The sequence below is a fragment of the Pipra filicauda genome, unplaced genomic scaffold (genome assembly GCF_003945595.2).
Source record: "Pipra filicauda isolate LSUMZ 115617 unplaced genomic scaffold, ASM394559v2 scaffold9_size5747161_pilon, whole genome shotgun sequence".
Classification (NCBI taxonomy): domain Eukaryota; kingdom Metazoa; phylum Chordata; class Aves; order Passeriformes; family Pipridae; genus Pipra; species Pipra filicauda.
Window position 1 is genome coordinate 1,879,590 of NW_024105198.1, and position 18,696 is coordinate 1,898,285.

Sequence of the window (18,696 nt, forward strand, 5' to 3'; positions counted from 1 at the left end):
TGTCCTCATCAGTGTAAGTACCTGTTCAGTGCTTAAAGCAAGGGGGAGAGAACGGTCACGCTTCAAACAACTCCAGGTTTGCAGTTTGAAACTGAGAGGAGCTGGCTGTGTCTGCTTGGGCTGTGCTTCAGTTCTGCTTCTCTTGGTGAGTTCTCATCAGTCAGCTGCTCCTGGGGGATGTCTCTGATTGCAGCCAGTTACTGCTGACCCACTTGTGGACCAGACCTCGTTCCTGGGCACCACCTCTGGCTCACCTTGCACAGGGAGGCAGGGCAGGTTGACAGACCTGTGACAAGCATTGCACCCACACTGTCAGAGCCTCCAGGGCTGCCCTGCCTGCTTCCCATGGCTGGGGTCCTGCTGGAGCTTATCTTTGGGGGCTCCTTCATAGCCCCCATCTCCAACCTGCCGCTTGACCAGGACCCAGCCCTGTCAGCATTACCCTCCCCAGGTCCCACCCTGGGGTTATTTAGCTCTCCAGTCTATAGAAAGATTTCTCCTGCTCCTGTCTCACTTGAAACCAGCTGTTTTCAGCCATGTCCTCATTTTCTCCATGGGTGTTATGTGATTTTCTGCAGACAAGGTGGCCTGATGGGTTAGATGGAGGAGTTTTTAAGACTGAGGGGTTTTTTTCTGTACCGAGACCACTGAGCAATTTTCTTTTCCCATCTCACAGGCCAGAAGGGAATAAATCCTCTTTTTTTTGCTTCCCTTTCCCTCACTGAGAGAGGTTTCTCTGGAAATGTGAGAGATGAATCAGGCTCTGCCCTGTCTCTAGGAGCTCTCCCTGCTCCCTCCCCACGTTTGCCAAAGGCAACAGAAATCTCTCCCTTGGCAGCTTGGGTGCAAAGAGTCGGACTTATATCCATCCCTCCACCCCCTTGGAGCTAGTTCTGCAACCTTGTCCTGCTCTCACCACAGAGCTCTGCCTTGGCCCAGCTCCTTAGCACAAAGATGTGGAGGTTGGAGAAGAGTTTGTTAGGTGGGTGAGAGGAAATGAGGATTTAATTACCAGCTCAGCTCCCCAGCTGAGGCTGAGGAAAGATCCTCCTCTTATTTTTGCCTCCTAGAATCAGGATCGGGGATTTAACAGGAAACAGTAGAAGAAAGTTTAATAATACGGAACTTCTGAATAATCTTGGAAGCTGTGGAAGAAGTTGGAGGTCACTCAAACAGGGCAAAGCAGCAAACCAGAGCTGCTTCTCCTTCCTTAATGTTGCAAGAACAAAGGCAAGCAACATCAGGGTCTGGCTGAATTGCTGCCTGTGCTACATCTCCTATAAGTCTGACTTGTTTGTTAGCACAGATAGAGGTCAAGGATGTGGTGAGTGAGTGTTTTAAGGTTTCACCACCTCAAAGGAGTATCCACTGTCTCCTGACAGATCAGTGTCACAGCTGGCTCTGAACCCCCAGCTCACCCTGGCAGCACCTCTTAGTCTTCCTGCTTGTCCTATCCCAGCCACCCCTCTAAGCCCATCCCTGGACTTTGCCTATTCTTTACCACGTCCCACAGGTTTAAGTTTTGGGCTGCTGTTTTATTAATGCAGCTTAGCCCAGCCTGATGCTGCTGAAGGGAGATATCTCTGTTAAGTGCAGGTCACTGGTATCTGAAGCAACCATAACAAATGACTCTTTTTAAAGGTGTTCCATGAGGGACTTTCTCGTCTCCCAGTCCACTTGGTGACTGGCCAGACACACAGTGCATTTGGGATAGAATAAAGGGGCAGAAAAGCAAAACCTTGCAGTCAAGGCAACTCTGCTTTGTACTCTCTCGGGTTGGAAAAATGGTTGATTTAGATGGCTGGTACCCTGAGTACTAGTTTAGAAAAAGCTTTTTTTTCCTCTTCCATCTAAGTGCAGTGCACACTGTTATTTATCAAAGGATGTCTATGCAAGCACAGGTGCTTTTGGAAACAGTGACCTTAGCAGGATTGTGCCAAGGTTTATGGAGTCAGTTTTAGGCAAACAGACACAAGGGGAAAATATTCCATATCCTTGCCTTGCTCTTGGTTCAGTCATGACCTCCAGGAGTTTGCAAAGATCAGACTGTGTTAAAAGAATGGCAAAATTCACCAGACTTATAAATCCCTCCAGGCCCTTCAAAGTTTGTGCTTACTGCCAGGCAGAAGGTGACATTTGCCAGCACGTTTTTATGGCTGACTTTGAGAATGTAGAGAATAAGAATTCAGTTTTGCTTTTATTCCCATGTTTAGCAAAACAGTAATTTTGCCTCTCTTTCTACCTCTTAGTCACCAGAATTCCCCTGGGAGTCTCACTTGCCCCATGGGGCAAGCCTGCCTAAGTCCTGTGAAACCTGAGCTACTTCCATCCCTTCTCCTTATTGCTGCAAACTGGTGAGAGCTTTGGGAGTCTGTATCCCGAGGGGACAGGAGCATCTTTAGCTTCTCAGGAGATCTGAAATCCAAAAAGTTGCAAATAGCAACTTAAATGTTTATCTTTTGCTATGAGAGTGTTTGTGTTAGTCCCTGCATAATGGCACTTAATCCATGACTGTAAAATAGGGTAAAGTGACTCTTGGCTGTATTTCCCCTTGATTTAGAAAGGCAGTGGTGGGGGGATTTGCACTGTGCTCCTGTTCTCATCCATACTGAATTTTGGTCAGCATCCTTTTGAAGCCAAAGGTATCAGGGAGTATTCCTGGACACTGAACCTCAGTGTCCCACATAGTCAGTTTGTTTCCTGGATTTGCTCTGTGTCTATAAACATTCTGTCAGGTATTTCCCAGCTGGAGCACAGCAGAGGCTGGTGACCGTTCTCAACAGGCTTTCTGCCTGTAGCCAGACCCTTTTTCTGTGGGGTAAGAATTTAAATGTAGACAAAGATCGTTCCATACCAGTTGACGTTGGCCTCAGAAAACAGTGCCAGGCATGTTTAGTTTGCTGGTATAGATGAAGTTATGATACAGACAGTGCAGTGGTTTATTTTGTGAGGATGAGCTTAAGGGACCACCTTTGTTTTAGGCATGTCTCAAAGGTAATAATAGTCCTCCCCTCTTTTCAATCCAGTCCTCCTTAGAGAGTCTGGACTTGCTCCTTTTAAAACAGAACATATTTTGGGGAAGTAATTTTTTACCCCTTACACTTGTGGCTGTTGAGCTTGGTTCTCCCAACATACTGGAGATGATCTGGAGAATGAATGGGTGGCTGAGGGCCTTCAGAGCTGAAGTTTGGTAAAGGGAAATCTGACTGGGGCAGGAGCTGAATGGGCAGCTCCCTTGAAGGTAACCAGCAACAGGATAAGGAGAAGATGGAAAGAAGGCATTTGGCCACATCAGGTTTTAATGGCAGGTTGGAGCTCAAAGCTGCTCTATGTCTGTGAACTTATATAATCATTCTAAATAAGACAGAAGAAGCCATTAATAAATAAACAGTGATGGGGAGGATCAGAGAGGGAATGAAATGGCTGGTGGTGTTCGTGTCAGGGAACTGAAATATTTGTGGAGGGCTGATGGTTTGCAGGAACTTGAGTGGTACCTTTTGAGCTGCAGCTGTGGTGGAGTTGTGCTGCTGCTGGGCTCGGGGAGCAGAGCAGGCAGAGGGGCAGCAGTCAAGGCTGCATCACCCTCTCTGTGCCAGTCTCTGCTTTGTCCACACAAGCTTCAAGTGGGCACAGCTTTTCTTGTTGTAACAGAGATCCAGAACTAGCCCTGTGTGACTTGGAGCTCCGTGGCAGTTTTCATAGAGGTGGTCTCTACCTCTACTGGGGGTGAAGGGCATTCTCCAGAGTGAGGTGTTGCTTTGGCTTCTGCTTGATCCACTCCATGCTGGCAGAGGAGGGGATCTTCATCAGCCCACAGCCTGCCAGAGCTGCTCAACATCACATACCTGTCCTCTTTTTATTTTTATTTTTTGTTTTGAGATGTACAGTGGTTTCTCCACATCACGTTCTCCCCCCAGATGAACTGTTTGCCAGCCAGCTGTGCAGTGGGGCAGCAGGGCAGCGAGGACTGGGCTACTTGATAGCACGACTGCCTACAGACCTCAGGAGGAACAATTAGGGCGAGGGGATGAATGTGGGGAAGGAGCTGTAAAGGTTGTGGTGGGGCTGAGCCGGACGCCTGTGGGGTGGGCAGAGACTGAGGGAGGGAAGGGGAGCTGGAGCTGGAGGGGGTGGTGGTGGCCGGGCTCGGCAGCTGGAAGGGGGTGGATGTGGATGCCTCAGCGAGCTCCCCGTGCCCGGCACAGGCTCTCCCCTCCACGGGCAGTGTCTCTGTGAATCGCCGTCAAAGCAGAGGAAATTTCACACCACACAAATTTCTGAATTTAAACGGGGAGGGAGGTGGGCAGAGAAGCGGGAGAGGAGGAGGGGGAGGGAGAAGATGCAGCCTGGCCGGGCGCCAGCGCCTCATGCTAACGCCAGGGGGAAGGTGGCATCCTTCCCTGGCGTTCCCTCTGGTCCCCGCTCCCTTTCACTGTGGTTGTGTCTTCTGGAGGCAGTGCCTCTGTCTAGAGCTGTTTACAGGGTGATGGTTTGCTCTCTGTCTCCTCATCTCCCTTCTCACAGAGTGAGTATCCACTCCTCTGCTTTCTGTCTTTTAACCTCTCATTCTTCTCCAGCTTTTCCTCCCCAGGCTGGTTTACTCCTTGCATTCCCTGATCCCTCTCCTCTGTTCCCTCACCCTGGTGGCCTGTCCTGCACTATCTGCTCTCCTGTCTCTCAGGTCCCCTCCTGCCTCTCCCATCAATGCTCATGCTCTCATCACTCTTTGATCCTCTCCTCATTTTTCCACCTCTTACTTTCCTTCTGTTTTGATTGCCTGTTAACCCTGTTGAGACAGGATCCCCCCATCCATCTCTCCATCCAGTCCTCCCCATGCAGTCTTCCATGAGCAAACACAACTCTTCAGCCAGTAGCTCAGAGCATATCAAGGTAATACAATTATACCCATCAAAGCATGAGGCAAAGGTTGGTCCTGTGGCCTTCTGAGCCAGAGATGGCACATGTTGTGACCCAAAAAGGTCACTGGGGTGGCTGAGTTTTGCTTACATCCCCCTCTGACTGCCAGAGGTGCATGAAGCCTCTTCATCCCTTCTTGAGTCCCACCTGCCCATAGTTGACAGCCACCAAAGCAGCTTGAGAAAGCTCTTGTTGGCCTATCTAGGAGCAGGTGAAGGGTGAGTCAGCCTCAGAGGCTGCAGGTGGGCATTGCACCATTTCATGGCAGGTGCTATGAGAAGCTATGATGGATGCTGTGGGACACCCATGGACTTGGAGCAGGGTATATCAAAGGGAAGCTGGTGTCCAGGATGCTTTTTAAGATCTAAAGTCTAAAAATTGAAACACCCCCATCCTCTCTGGGATATCACTTGCTTTATCCTAAGTGATAAAGCAAGTTTGGGCTGATTTATCAGGCTCTAGGAAGCCCAGAGACAGGACCTGAGCTGGACCTGGTGCCTCTTGAATCTTGTTACACTTCAGGACCCTCACATCCAGGTGCTCCTGTGCTGCTGGTGTTCCTGGGCTTGCCAGGCACTGCAGCTGAAATGCTCTGGAGGAGCCGCAGAGAGCTGTGCTACCTCTGCTTCAAAATCACAGCAAAACCTGACAGGGTTCCAATGTTCACCTGCCCAAGCCGCGTTACCTGGGCAGATCACCAGGAGTTTGTGACCTGCATCTCACTGGGGTACCTCTGGAGGGTGCTGAGCTGTGTGGTGTGGATAAACCAACCCTTTAATCAGAAGGAAAAGGAAATTATCCAGCTTTTGAGGACAGACGTCCTCTTAATCTTGTCTTTCTCCTTTCTGTCCTACCTGTCCCATGGCTCTCTTCTTTTTGAATCAACAGGGATAAATTCTGCCCTGCTGTAAATCTCTGCTGATCCAAATTGGTGTGATCTTGCAAAAATCACTGGAGTGGCTCTGGATTTATGCTGGCTGTTGCTGCGAGCAGGGTTTGGTGCATGGAGTGTGGTGGCCATATCTCACTGTGTCACGCTCTGCACCTCCAACCAGCACTGCAGGTGATAAGCGAATCCTGGCCAGAGGGTCCCTCTCCAAGCACAAAAGGCGGAACCCTGGATGTCCTTTGTGCGGCCAACTCAGCCAGCCAGGCTGCAATTTTGGGATGGGCGCCGTGGAAAGGTTTTTTAGCCCACGGGGTCCACAAATGGGGTGGAAAATTTTCATTTAAATACGTTTTTTTGCATCTCACACTTTAGGGAAAACAGGAAAACGCATTTGTAGCTGCCATTTCCCAGGGGTGCAGTATAATATATATAGTGAGGGCTGTGTGCGGCATCGGGGGATGAGTCATCCCCGTGCATGACTCCTTGGTCTCAGTGCCCGGCCAGGATGGACTCTGCACCTCCCACCTTGGGCTTTCCTGGCAAGGTTGCAGCTCCCCCTGGGTGTGCTTTGGATCTGCTTCCCACCCCTCTCCCCACCGTGGTCTCCTGTGCCCCGTTACCCCAGTCCAGGAGGATTAGGGTGGGAGAGGCATTGTGTTTCCAGCTGCCCTCCTGGAGGTGCCAAGCTGGGAGGCTGTAAAAGCACTGCATGCAGTCCCAAAGCCGTGGTGGCAATTTTTAAGTGGCTTTTGTCCTGTTATCCTTCTCCCCCTCTGAGCTTTCTCCTCCACCCCAACTGCATTACAGATAAAAGGGTTAAGAGCTCGCCTGGGCCCCCTGCTCGGAGAGAGGGCAGTTGCAGTGTTGTATCTAGACCCAGTGAGGATATATATAAATTCCCTTCGTCTCTTCGGATCTATTTATAGCACGGCAGGCAGTGGCAAAGGCTCTCCTCAAGGCTTCATCTCCTACAAACAGACTTCACAGACAGCAGAGAAGATAAATTTAGCACACGAGATTTCTTAAAGAGCCAGCAGCTCTGCGGGGCTGCCAGCCTGCCCTACCACAGCCCCTGCCCCGATACCCCCCCTGGGGCAGCCCTCTCCCATGGGTGCTTGTTCCCCCACCTTCTTCCTCCCCCCTTCCCATTTCCAATTTTCTGTCCAGCTTCACCCATTCCCTCCCCCTTTCTGGTCTCTTTTTCTACCATTGATGGTTTTTTTTCTGTTTTTTCCCCCTTCTTTCTCACTGGTTCGCCATCTCATTCTCTCTGCTTTCTTGTTTTTCTTTTTTCCTGTCTTTTCTCTCTCCCAGGCCACAGGGCTCAGAAGATGAAGCTTTCTCGTTAACAGTTCACTGGTTATGCCTACATAGTAAAAAATGTGTAGCTTGATTAATGCCTTCCAGATGGTTAATTGAAAAAAATAGGGGGAGAATGCACCAATCTCTCCCCCCTCTTCAGCACTCTGCACACATATATCGCACAGGAAGAAAACTGCATTAAGGGGCAAGGGAGCAATATATTTGAGAAATAGGGGCAGCCTGTCAACTCCAGGGCGGTGTTGCCAGGCTGGTGAGTTAGCTCTGTCCCTGCTTCATGCCCTTGTGCCTTATCTATCCCAGCCCAAAATTCCCCATCCCAGAGAGCGATGCTCCTGCATGTACAACATGCAACACACACAAACCCTCCTCGCAGCCTTGTCTGAACCTCACCACTGTGCTGCTCTGCCCCCACCCTGTGCTCCAACACCCCCAGAGCAACACCCACCCTCATTCTCCCCCCACACTTATTTTCCAGGGGGCTGCACCCCCCTCCCCCTGTGTCTTTAGTGGATCTCGATCCCGCAATCATTTGCGCACGAGTGACTCCGGTACCGGAGCCGTGAGCCCACAGGAGCAGGGGGGCTCTGCCAGCGGGGTCTGGGCTTTGGGTGGGGCAGTGCCAAAGTGGGGACAGTGGGGGGGCTGCAATTAGGGTCGTTGGGGCAATTAGGGCAGGAAGGGGGGTGATGACGTGGTCAGATATTCTTCTCCACAGGTCACTGCTGGGAGATTCAATGGATACATCATCTGCTCCGCGGACACGCGTTGCTGTCTCCCTCTTACATACGGACATGCCTCTCCTCTTCCCCCCCCCCAGCCATAGCTCTGCCTACTCCCGGGTTCTTTGTCTCTCCCAAGGGAGAGACAGGAGGAACACAAATCCCTCCCCACCCGGTTAATAGAGACGCTGCCTCGCTGACGTGAGTCACGGGGGGTTTGTGCCGTGTGCCGCTGGGGGTGAGCCGCATCCAGCCCCCCGCCCTGCACACCTCCCACCGCGGATCTCCCTGGTTTCCAGGGAAACAGCGGCCCCAAATGCTGCCTGACTTTCGCTTCTGCCTTTCATTTCTCCTTTTTTTTTTTTCGTGGTAAGTAAAAAACCCAGACACAACTGATTTTTTTTTCTTTTCCCCTCTCTCTTCTCCTTTCAGGATCACCACCACGGCCGCCTGCATGATGGACCTGCGGAGGTACCCCCTGGACCAGCAGAACTGCACGCTGGAGATCGAGAGCTGTGCGTATGCCTCCTGCCCGCGCGGTGCCACCTGATGCCACCCGCCCCAGCCACACCTTCCCGCTCTTGGGATGCCTCCTTACGGGCCACCCGTCCTGGAGGATGTTCCCTAGGGCAGGACCAGGCTCCCTCATCCAAACTTTATCCTGAGGGGACCCCGTGGGGGAAATGCCTGGGAAAACGTAGCTCCAGCAGCAGGCTGGGCGTTAAAATCACTCTCGGGAGTGACTCGCCCTAAGGAAGCCCTGGGAACCTGTCCTCACTCGAGGCTGGCTCTACTCTGTGTGGGAAGTGGGACCTGAGCCCTCCCACAGTCCCTCCCTGCCTGGATCTTCCCTTGACTCCCACGGAAATCCTCTCCCAACTGCGCTGGCAGAGGAGGTCCAGCTCTCCCTCATACAAATGCACTGCAGCATCCCTCCAGGAGTGGTCCAGAGCAGCAGATCTCACAGTTAATGATGATGCACCTTCAGTGGTGATTCTCAGGGAATTACTTTTCCCACCCTGGAGGTCCCACAGCACCCACAGTGGGAAGGTGCCCGTCCTGCCCGTGCCTGGGCCTCGGGATGTGCTGCCACCACAGCGCTTGGCGTGGCGGGTAACGGGATGGAAATTAGGTCCTGCTGGAGGCACTAATGCCATGTCATGTCATTCCTGGCACTCCTTAGCATTTTGAGAATGGTTTACAGTACAACCAAGAAAACAGAAGGCAGAGAATTACCCACAGTTCCCCGTGTTGCGATTTTGTTCTTAATGGGTCATGTCAAGCCAATTTGTTAGTTGAAGCTACGATTCCTTACAATATTCCTGAGATCCAGGCAGAGGTGAAGAGATTCAGTTGCTTCCTTCCTCAGAGCTTTTGTCTTTTACTTGCACATTTGAAACCTGCAGGGCTCCATTTTCTTTGCTTCCAAGACCACACAACTCTGGAATAATGGTGGTCTTATGGCCGGATTAAACCCCGAAGTATATTAAAAAGAAAACCAACCCAAACCTCAGAGAAATAGCCCTTTTGTGGTGCAGGGCTGCTGGGTTTGTGAAGCAGCAGCAGGCAGATGGGGTCTCCTGCCCCACAGCAGCTTGAGGCACTTCCCTGCAGGAGAAAAGCCAGTGCTGGCACTGCCTGTTGATCCCATCCATCCACCCCAAAAATAGCCCTCACCCCCTGTACCCCTGTCCATCTGTGCACCAGGATTCAACAAAAACCTGATGAGGCAGGCTGCAAACAGGCTGTTAATCTGACATTTTAAGATGTCATATCAATACTTTTTGATATTTCAGATTGAAACGACTTGTCTTTGTGAAAGTTCATTTACCTTTTAAAAAGGAAAATGGAAATTTGGTTTTCTTTTTAAAGCTAGAAATCAAAGCAAAGCCTTTATTTTTAGACCGAACAACCTTTCCCTTTTGAAACACTTTTGAAAAATGGCTTCCCGAAAAAAAAACGTTTGATTTCACATTGCATAATGCCGTAATAAAAAATAAAAATACAAAAATTGGTACCCGATACCAGCAGGTCAGCGAATAAATGGAACAGAGCTGGTTAAACTGCAAAACCTCCTAAAATTAGTTACCGTAATTTGACATTTGCGTTGCTGCTCAGGAAGTAAATTTGAAGTCACTGCTGTTAAATTTGTGGATGATGAGGACAGCAGCGTGCGGGGCTGGCTCGCTGCACGTTTGAATCCATCCGGAATGTGTTCAAGTGCTGATGAATGCAGAGGTCCAGGTGTGGGAGTGCAGGGCCAGGCTGCTATCCCCAGGGGCTTGGACTCTCATGGGCACCAACCAGGGGAGGTGCTGGAGGGCTGGGAGCCCTGGGCACCACGGCGGGAGGGGTCGTGGCAGGGCTCTGGCAAAAAGGGCTGGAGTGAGCGAGCCTGGCTTGTATAAACCAGGGGAGCCGTGGGGCAGAGCAGAGAATCCACTGGCCTCGTTGCTGGTGAGAGGGGGGAAAGGGGCTCTGTCTGTATTTGGGTTCTAGAATTTTGAAAGGAAGTTGGCAAATTGGAAGAGTTTGAGGAAAGATGCTAAAAAGCAGTTCAAGGGCCAGAGCAGATGTTTTGCAGCGAGAAACCTCAATAGCTCAGTCTGGTTTGTTTACTGCAAAGGAGGTGGAGAGGTGGATTGTTTACAGGCTGGGTGCACCTCTGCAGAGGGGGAGTGCTGGGTGGAAAGGGCTTGGGAACCTCCTGGAGAAATTCAGAGCAACCATCAGAGCCTGAAAGTCTGAGCCAGATGAATTCGAATGTAAAATTGCACGCAGTGTTTTTAGCTGTGAGAGTGTTGGAGCTGCTGGAATCAGCCACGGGGAGGAGTGGGGGACTTGGCTGTTTCTTGCTGCTTCCTACCCTGGGTCTGAGTGCTCTGGGAGAGATGCTGCATCCAGATGCAAACATCAGTTCCTGTGCACAGAGCTTGGGTACTGAGCAGATGAGAGGATAAACCTGAGGGTGGGCTCATGGGTGTGGGGGCTTTAGCACTTATTGCTGTGGGAGCAGGAGCGTGCCAGCTGGGAGAAGAGGTGGAGCCCCGGCTTAGCTGATTTACATCAGAAGCAGATGTGGCATGGCATTTGGAAGATTGGTTTTATTTTTTTAGCACCCATGAATAAGCGTGGTAATGACTGAGAGCACAGGATGTGGGCTTGGAGACTGCACAGTCATCAAATAATTCAGTTTGGGAAGAGACCTCAGGAGGTCTCTAGTCTAGCCTGCAGCTCAAGGCAGGGTCAGCTCTGAGATCAGACCAGGTTGCTGAGCCCTTTGTCCACTCAGGAGCTGCAGAATGAGACCATCCTCAGAGGTTCAGCTCTGATCTGGGGTAACCCTTGGCCCCCAAGGCTAGGGAGAAGAATTTCTCCTTCATGTTATATTCAGTGGCTCTTTATTCCCTTGATCCCACTAATCCACTGGTGCTGGTTTTGGTGGCAGCCCTCCTTAGTGGATGTTAACCTTGCTGGGCATTGCCAGGGAGCTGCCTCTGTGCTGCGAGGGCGTGTGGATAAGTCAGGCTGCTGTGCTGCAGTGCAGGCGCTGAATAAAAGCTCTCTGTGGGCACAGGTGAGGCTCAGGCTCTCAAGGCAGCCTGGCACCATGCTGTACCACAGCCTGGGCATATCCCACTGCACCCAGAGGTGCTCCCGTGCAGCTCTGCACTCCGCTGGGAATAAGAGGCCACCCCCTGTGCAGCAACAGCCACAGGGCTCCTAAACCCAGCTTGCCACGAGAGGTGTGAATTTTCAAGTAGAGATGAATCCTTGCCCACAAGGGCAACAGGCAAGGCAGTGAACATCACACTGATGGGAGGGGAGCTGGATGGTTGCATCCCCTTGGCCTCTCCACTCATCTGCCACGAGTCCAGAGCATCTGGGGGGGTCTTTCCCCTGAGGCTGTGGCTTTGGGTCTCTCAGTGTTTCCAGCCCATGCAGCCCTGTTTGGCATGTAAAGTTTGAGGTTAAAGTAAGAGGCTGTACCCTTGGCTGAGTCAACAAACCCACTACCCTGAAATGCAAGGGATGAATATTTGTTATGAGCCTGACTCCCCTTCCTCTCTTGTCCCATTACTGCCCTTCTCAGCCAGCACTTGGTAAAAGCAGCCCCCAGTCTCAGAGACTCTGTCCACTTCTTGGATCCCAATTTCAACTGGGATTACTTGGAAGAGGAAGGTGTTCTGATCTTCAAACTTCTTTTCAACTGCTGTTGTAGATCTTTCTGTCTCTGGGAGTTTTTAATAGTGCAACGCCCTGTGTACCCAGTCCCCACCAGTCTATATCGTGTGGTCTCCCCCTCCTGGTAAAAGCAGGCAGTTTTAAAAAGCAGAATGCTGTGTTTGGTGCATTTGACAGAGGCTTCTGGTGCACAAATCCTTGTCATGTCAGGCATGGAGATTATGTAGCACAAGTCAAGGCTTGATGGGCCACGTCTCACCTTTTTCTCCTGAATTCTAGCCAGAAGTGGGTGTTCTGACCAATATTTTCCATGTCTCCTGGGGACTGTACTGCCAAGCTCAGCTGAAGAAGAAGAGTACAGGAGAGGGAGGGTCTAGGCTTGCTGTCTGATGGTGTGGACTTTGTTTTGGATCCTTCTCCAGATCACCTTATTGAAAATGGGGTGTGTCATCTGGTCCAGCTTGTCAGCTCAGTTCTCCCTCTGTGCTTCCTCCTCCCTGCAGATGGTTACACGGTTGATGACATTGTCTTCTTCTGGCAAGGAAATGATTCTGCTGTCACGGGGATGGAGGTGCTCGAGCTGCCTCAGTTCACCATCATTGAGCAGAGGCTGGTCAGCAGGGAAGTGGTCTTCACCACTGGTGAGTCAACCCAGGCTTCTGTTCCTTTAGAAAAGAGGCATCTTCTGGGCCTGCCAACTTTCCTGGTTTTTGGTTGTTTTTTTTGTTTTTTTTTTCAGCTGCTCCTCTTCAAAGACTTACAGGATCATTTTCTTTGCTGCAGTTGTTCTCCTTTCTAAGTCAAAACATCAACTGAGCTTGAAACAGAACCTCTTTAGAAGGTTCTCAGCCTTTATCTAATTTTTATGTGGTGTACACCTGGGTCTAATGTAGGTGCAATAGTAAGAAGAAGAATATATCCATTGAAAAGCAAGTGGCTTATGAAATTATGCAAACCCATCTGTACAGGGCAGTAAAAAGATTTGGTGAGAATACCTGGGACGATTCAGATACTGCCAGCTGGGAGGTTGGAGGGGTTTGCATTTTGGTTGCTGCCTTCACTTTGCTGTGATGTAGGGATCAATGCCAAAACAGCAAACCCCACACCTGTTAAACAGGACAACTTTTGAAGTGCCATGAAAACACAGCCCGAGGGTATCAGCAGTGGTGGCAGATGGTGATGTTGTTCCAAGAGTGTCTCGGGGGCATGCTGAGAGCAGGGTCCCATTGCAATGGCAACCCAGAGACCCACTACAAGAGGCAGTATTGCTCCAGAAGAGGTTTGCAGTCTAAATAGGTAAAACCTTCAAAAAAAAGACTGGTGGGATGTTGTGTTCAAGCTACGGAAGTGGCACAGGGTGGTGAGAGAACAATGCCTCCTTATTCCCAATCTGACTCCTTGATCATTAAAATCTGTTGTTATCTTGTTACTTTAGCTGCTAAACCAGGATTAAACCCCATGTTTCAGGCTGCTGTGTTGCCTAAGGGACAGAGGTGGGAAGGAGGAATGACTTGGACTTCGTTTCACAGCAATGAAAGAGTCTCTGCCAAAATTAGCCTGCTCCAGTGGAAGGACTGTAAAAGTACTTATTGTCCTCACTATCCTCATTAGGTTTGCTAAAAGATTAGGAGGAAGTTGCAACAACTTGAAAATAATAAAAAAGAGACCTACAGATTAACTAACACCACTCTATTTGCATCTGAATTTGCCCAGCCTGACCATAACCCATTTTTAGAACAGCATGGGAAAAGTATGATTCAGATCTTCATTGCTGTTTGGAGGCAAAGGTAGCACATGAAACATTGGAAAATCATCTCATGGCACCCAAATATAGGGTTAAAGTCTCCCATGCAAGTCTCTATCAAATTGGCTGATCCCATAATAACAGCCATTCTCCCATGGTGGCTGATATAATAATGTAACTTATGTCGTTTCTTTCTTCTTAATATTCTGAGACAACTGAGCAGATTCTGAAGAGACCGCTTTCAAAAACTGATGAGTCTGCATAACCAAATGAAGAAGAAAAGAGATTTTTATTCCTGCCTCTTGAGAACATTTTCCAGATAAAATTTCGATTGCTAACCTAAGCTCTTACCATAAATACAGCCTCACCCTCCTCTCAAACAACGTCTCCCTTTAATTTCTCCTTGGCAGGTTCGTATCTGCGCCTGTCCTTGAGTTTTCGGATTAAGAGGAACATTGGTTACTTCATCCTGCAGACTTACATGCCATCTATTCTCATCACCATCCTGTCCTGGGTCTCCTTCTGGATCAATTATGATGCTTCTGCTGCACGAGTGGCACTGGGTATGTACTTTCCCATGATATGTCAGAGAAGGTGTTTCCATGAGGGAGGTCACCTGTAAGAAAGAAAATACCTTTTCTTTATGAGGCAGCAGTTAAGCCCATCGATCTGGCAAAGCTGTCATCCCAAATGGACATTTTTTTTCTTGAGAGCAAACTTTAAATTTTCAATCAGGAGAGCTATAGTTTTTTGTTCAGAAGTGTTAGTACTTCCCAAGCTGGAGTCTGTTTTGTTTGAGTCAGTAAAAGTTCTACCACAGGAGTTTAAACTGTCTAAACAAAAACAGGGATGGTCACAGATTCTCAGATATGTGGGATTCTGACACACCACGAGCACACTGGTTCCTTCACTGTGGTTTGTGCTGGTTTTCTTAAGAAGACACATCTGGGCACCTCATTGTGCCAGGACTGGTTAGTTGGATGATAAATGCTGAGGGTGGGTGGCCAAAGAACAGAATGTGAATGGTTAAAAGATGAAAGAAAGGGAGGAAGGGGCATGACACGTTTTTGTGATAGTTCAGACCCCTTGCAGGCACTTTTTATAGCTGAAGACCTTCATAGCCAAGGCAAATGTGGGCCAGTAGTTAAAGTCCAAGTTCTTCTTAAGCATTCCTAAAAAGGAATGTTTTCCTATGAGAAGAAAAAAAAATGAGGTCTTTTAAGCAACAGAAGGGAAGTGGGGGTGGATTGGAGATGAGGATTTTGAAGAAGGAACAGGAGAAAGAGGGGATGACTGACATATGAGAATGGAGCTGTCCAACATGATATAAAGTTCAGAGGTGAACTTTAGGAGAGGCAGGGAGGGAGCAGGGTTGGATCTGTGAGTGGAAAAAGGCTCAGAGGCAATGCAGCACAGGTCTTACAGAAAAGGTTGGGGTTTGAATTAGCTGTAGGAGAAGACAGAGTTTGAGAAGACTCAGAGGGGAGGGATGGTTTGTGCAAAGATATAAAATAGGTAATTTGGCTGTGCTTGCTTGGAGAGGCTGGAGCAGAGAGACAGGGAGGGAAGAAGAACACGGTAAATTAAAAAGGTAAGTTACATTGACAGGAGTACAATCAGTTAGAGAAGAAAAAGAGAGCGTGGCAGACATTGCTGGCACAGTGAAAGCACAAGCAGAAGGGGGGATGTGAGATGCACAGCTGGTGAATATCTTCTGACATCTGGATTTGAAGGAAAAGACAAGAAGAAAAACATTGTAGATCAGAATTGGAACAGCTCTCCCAAAACTACTCCTGACAGTTCTCTATCTAACTTATGCTTTAAAAACTCCAAAGAAGGAAACTCTCTGCTCTTCTGGTCACTTCATCTCCAGATTTACCTGCTCATATAGTCAAAAAGCTCTTCTTTGCCTCTGCCCTAAGTCTCCATTGCAATTTGTCCAGCTCTTAATGGAGCCAGAGAGAACATTCTATTTCCCTTCCTTTGCCTCAGGTTTCTGGATGTTTAGATTGCTGTCTGAATTTAGACAATACAAAATATTGTATGTATATAAATACATCTCCCTTATGCTTACTCAGCAGGAGACTAACAGTTCTTTAAGTCTTTAATCAGAATTTACACTAGAGACACAACGAGGGTGAAGGGGAAACAGGACAAGCAGTGGTCCAGGATGCACAGAGAGCTTTGAGAGCCATCACTGTAGAGGTAGGGCTGAAACCAGAGGAGCAAATGAAGGTCATTGAGACTAATAATGCTGTTAAAAGATGGATAAGGAGGAGGGACACTAGAAGAAAAGGAGAAAAAGGTAGTAAGTGAGGGCAGCTGAGCTAAAGAAGTGAGAGAAGAAAACTGAGTTGAAGAGGAAGAGTTACCACCCCCAAAAGAAATATGAGGGCTCATTACCATCTTTTTGGAGGTGACAGACTGTCAAATCTGAGATTTCAACAGAAATCAAGAGATCTGGGGCCACTCCGAGAGTCCAGAGAAGGGAAGAGTCTGAGAGGACACTGAAGCTGTGAGAGTAACCATGGTGCACCAGGCTTTTGGAGGCTGAGTGGATGGGGACAAAAGTGTTCATGAAATGCTCATTTAAGATGCAAGAAATATGAGTAGGCCTAAAAAAGAGAGTGTGAGAACCATGGGAGGAATGTGTACAAGCGATAATTGAAGTAAAGAGTGGTAAAGCTGGTGAGAGGAAGGTGGGAACTGACAGGGGCAAGGATGTGGACAAAGGCCTATGAGGAAGGCAAAAAAAAGAGAGAGCCATGAAGAGGGAATCTCTTCACTCTTTCTCCTATTCATGGTGTTGGAAAGACATAGAAGATTAGAAGTTCATGTCAAGGACACTGAGGCATTCAGTAGCACACAGTGAGGCCTGATGAGTTCATGAAGCAGAAAAAGGGGAGGAGAAGAGGTTAAAAAACAGAGGAAAACTGAATATTTCCCACCACACTGAGGGAAAGGAGAATCAGGGAGGACTTAAAGAAACGAGGTCCTGAGGATGTTGATGCCCATCATCCTGATGATACTCAGCTTTGGCATTTTCTCCCACTGTTTGCAGCTGATTTATCTTCTGCAGCGATTTGTGCTGGGTACCTGGGCTTAGAATAATGAGGATTTTCTCCCCAGTTGCACTGCTCCCATCCCTCCTGAGGCTGTCCAGCTAGGAGGGAGGAACGGGGAAGCCGAGAGTGGCATTTCAGGAAAGCATCCCACGTTGGTAACAGAGCACCCCCCCTCTCCTTACAGGGGTCACCACGGTGCTTACAATGACCACCATCAACACCCACCTGCGGGAGACTCTCCCCAAGATCCCTTACGTGAAGGCTATCGACGTTTATCTCATGGGCTGCTTCGTCTTTGTGTTCCTGGCACTCCTGGAATACGCTTTTGTCAACTACATATTCTTTGGGCGAGGGCCCCGGCAGCAGAAGAAGCAGAGTGAGCGGATCAGCAAGGCCAACAACGAGCGCCACCGCTACGAGGAGAAGAGGGTGAGAGAGCAGGTTTGTCCTCTACTTTCATTGTGGCAGGAGAATTCAGGCTCCCCGCTGTTCATTCTGTCCCAGATGAGCTGTGGAGCAGCCTTTGTCCTCATCAGGAGAGGTGAACTCCAGTTCCCCTTGTCTGGTGACGACTGGGAGTTTTTTTTCTCTTTGATCGTTTTTTCATCACCCTCAAACCAGTCTCATCAGGACTCGCCCTCGTGCATGGGGCAGGTGTACCCAAAAGCACCCCTGTGGCTCTTGGTCCTGCTGTGTTGGCAGAATCACAGCACCCCACGCAAAAGTTGGCTGCAGGCACATGTGGCTGGTCCTTCCACTCCAGCAGCAGCGGACAACAAATACAGCATGTTCAGAGCTCACAAATGACCCGATCAGTGGTTTTGTTACACAGAAAACAGTTGAAAATCCCCCCTGCTGGTGTGTGCACCCTGCACAGGATACCCCCACTACCCTTCTCTCTGTCTCCCCCGTTCTAGGTTGACCCTTACGGCAACATCCTCCTCAGCACTCTGGAGATGAACAATGAGCTGCTGGCCACGGACATGATGAGCAGCGTTGGCGACTCTCGAAACTCTGTCATGTCCTTTGAAGGCTCAGGAATCCAGTTCCGGAAGCCTCTGGCCTCTCGGGATGGATTTGGCCACCACCCGACCCTGGACCGCCACGTCCCGCTGAGCCACCACGCCGCGGCGCGCAACCGCGCCAACTGCCGCCTGCGCCGGCGGTCGTCCAAGCTGAAGCTCAAAATCCCTGACCTGACAGACGTCAGCACCATTGACAAGTGGTCACGAATCATTTTTCCAATCACTTTTGGATTCTTCAACCTTGTTTACTGGTTGTACTATGTAAATTGATGCCTGCGGCCTCCGAGAGAGAGATAGGGACAGACACTCAGACAATGACAACACAGGAGTGTTGTGGTCTTTTGGGTTTGGGTTTTACTCTTTACTATCATTGTCATTTATTCCTCTGGTTCATTAGATTTATTCTAAGCTTACTCTTCTCTTTTCAGCACACGTAGAACCACGGAGTGTGGGGCGGGGTGAGGGAGAGAAGGGTATGGGAGGGGGTGTGGTTTCAGGGAGGGATGTGTTTGTCTTGATTTTGGTTTCCTGCTGAAGGACTTAAACCATTGTAAAAAAATCAACAAAAACACCAAAACCCGAAAAAAAAAAAAAAAAAAAAAGGAAAGAAAAAAAAAAAAGATAAAAAGACAGAAAAAAAAAAAGAAAAAAAAAACAACACAAGAAACCCCCAAAACCAAGAAAAGTTTTTTAAAAAAGAGGGGGGAGATTTAAAGAAATTGAGTCAAAAACTGGTGGGGGTGATAGGTTATCTTTGGCTGTGCTCACTAATGCGCTATCCTCACTTCCATTTCACTACTGAACTTCATCTTTCACTTTTCAGTTTTAT

General features: G+C 49.1%; 1 protein-coding gene across 2 annotated transcripts in view; it reads left to right on the plus strand.

The window, feature by feature from the left end:
- The window catches only part of GABRQ (gamma-aminobutyric acid type A receptor subunit theta), a 70,584-nt gene extending 52,304 nt beyond the window's left edge, over window positions 1-18,280 (plus strand). The window contains exons 5-9 of one of the 2 annotated variants that reach the window (XM_027725044.2): window positions 8,281-8,363; window positions 12,537-12,674; window positions 14,188-14,340; window positions 17,027-17,283; window positions 17,760-18,280. In XM_027725044.2, the coding sequence (XP_027580845.1) occupies window positions 8,281-8,363; window positions 12,537-12,674; window positions 14,188-14,340; window positions 17,027-17,283; window positions 17,760-18,137 (1,009 nt within the window). In that variant the 3' untranslated portion in view covers window positions 18,138-18,280. The remainder of the gene's footprint in view (window positions 1-8,280; window positions 8,364-12,536; window positions 12,675-14,187; window positions 14,341-17,026; window positions 17,284-17,759) is intronic. The other variant, XM_027725055.2, reaches the window with a different exon arrangement.
- Window positions 18,281-18,696: the final 416 nt, after the last annotated feature.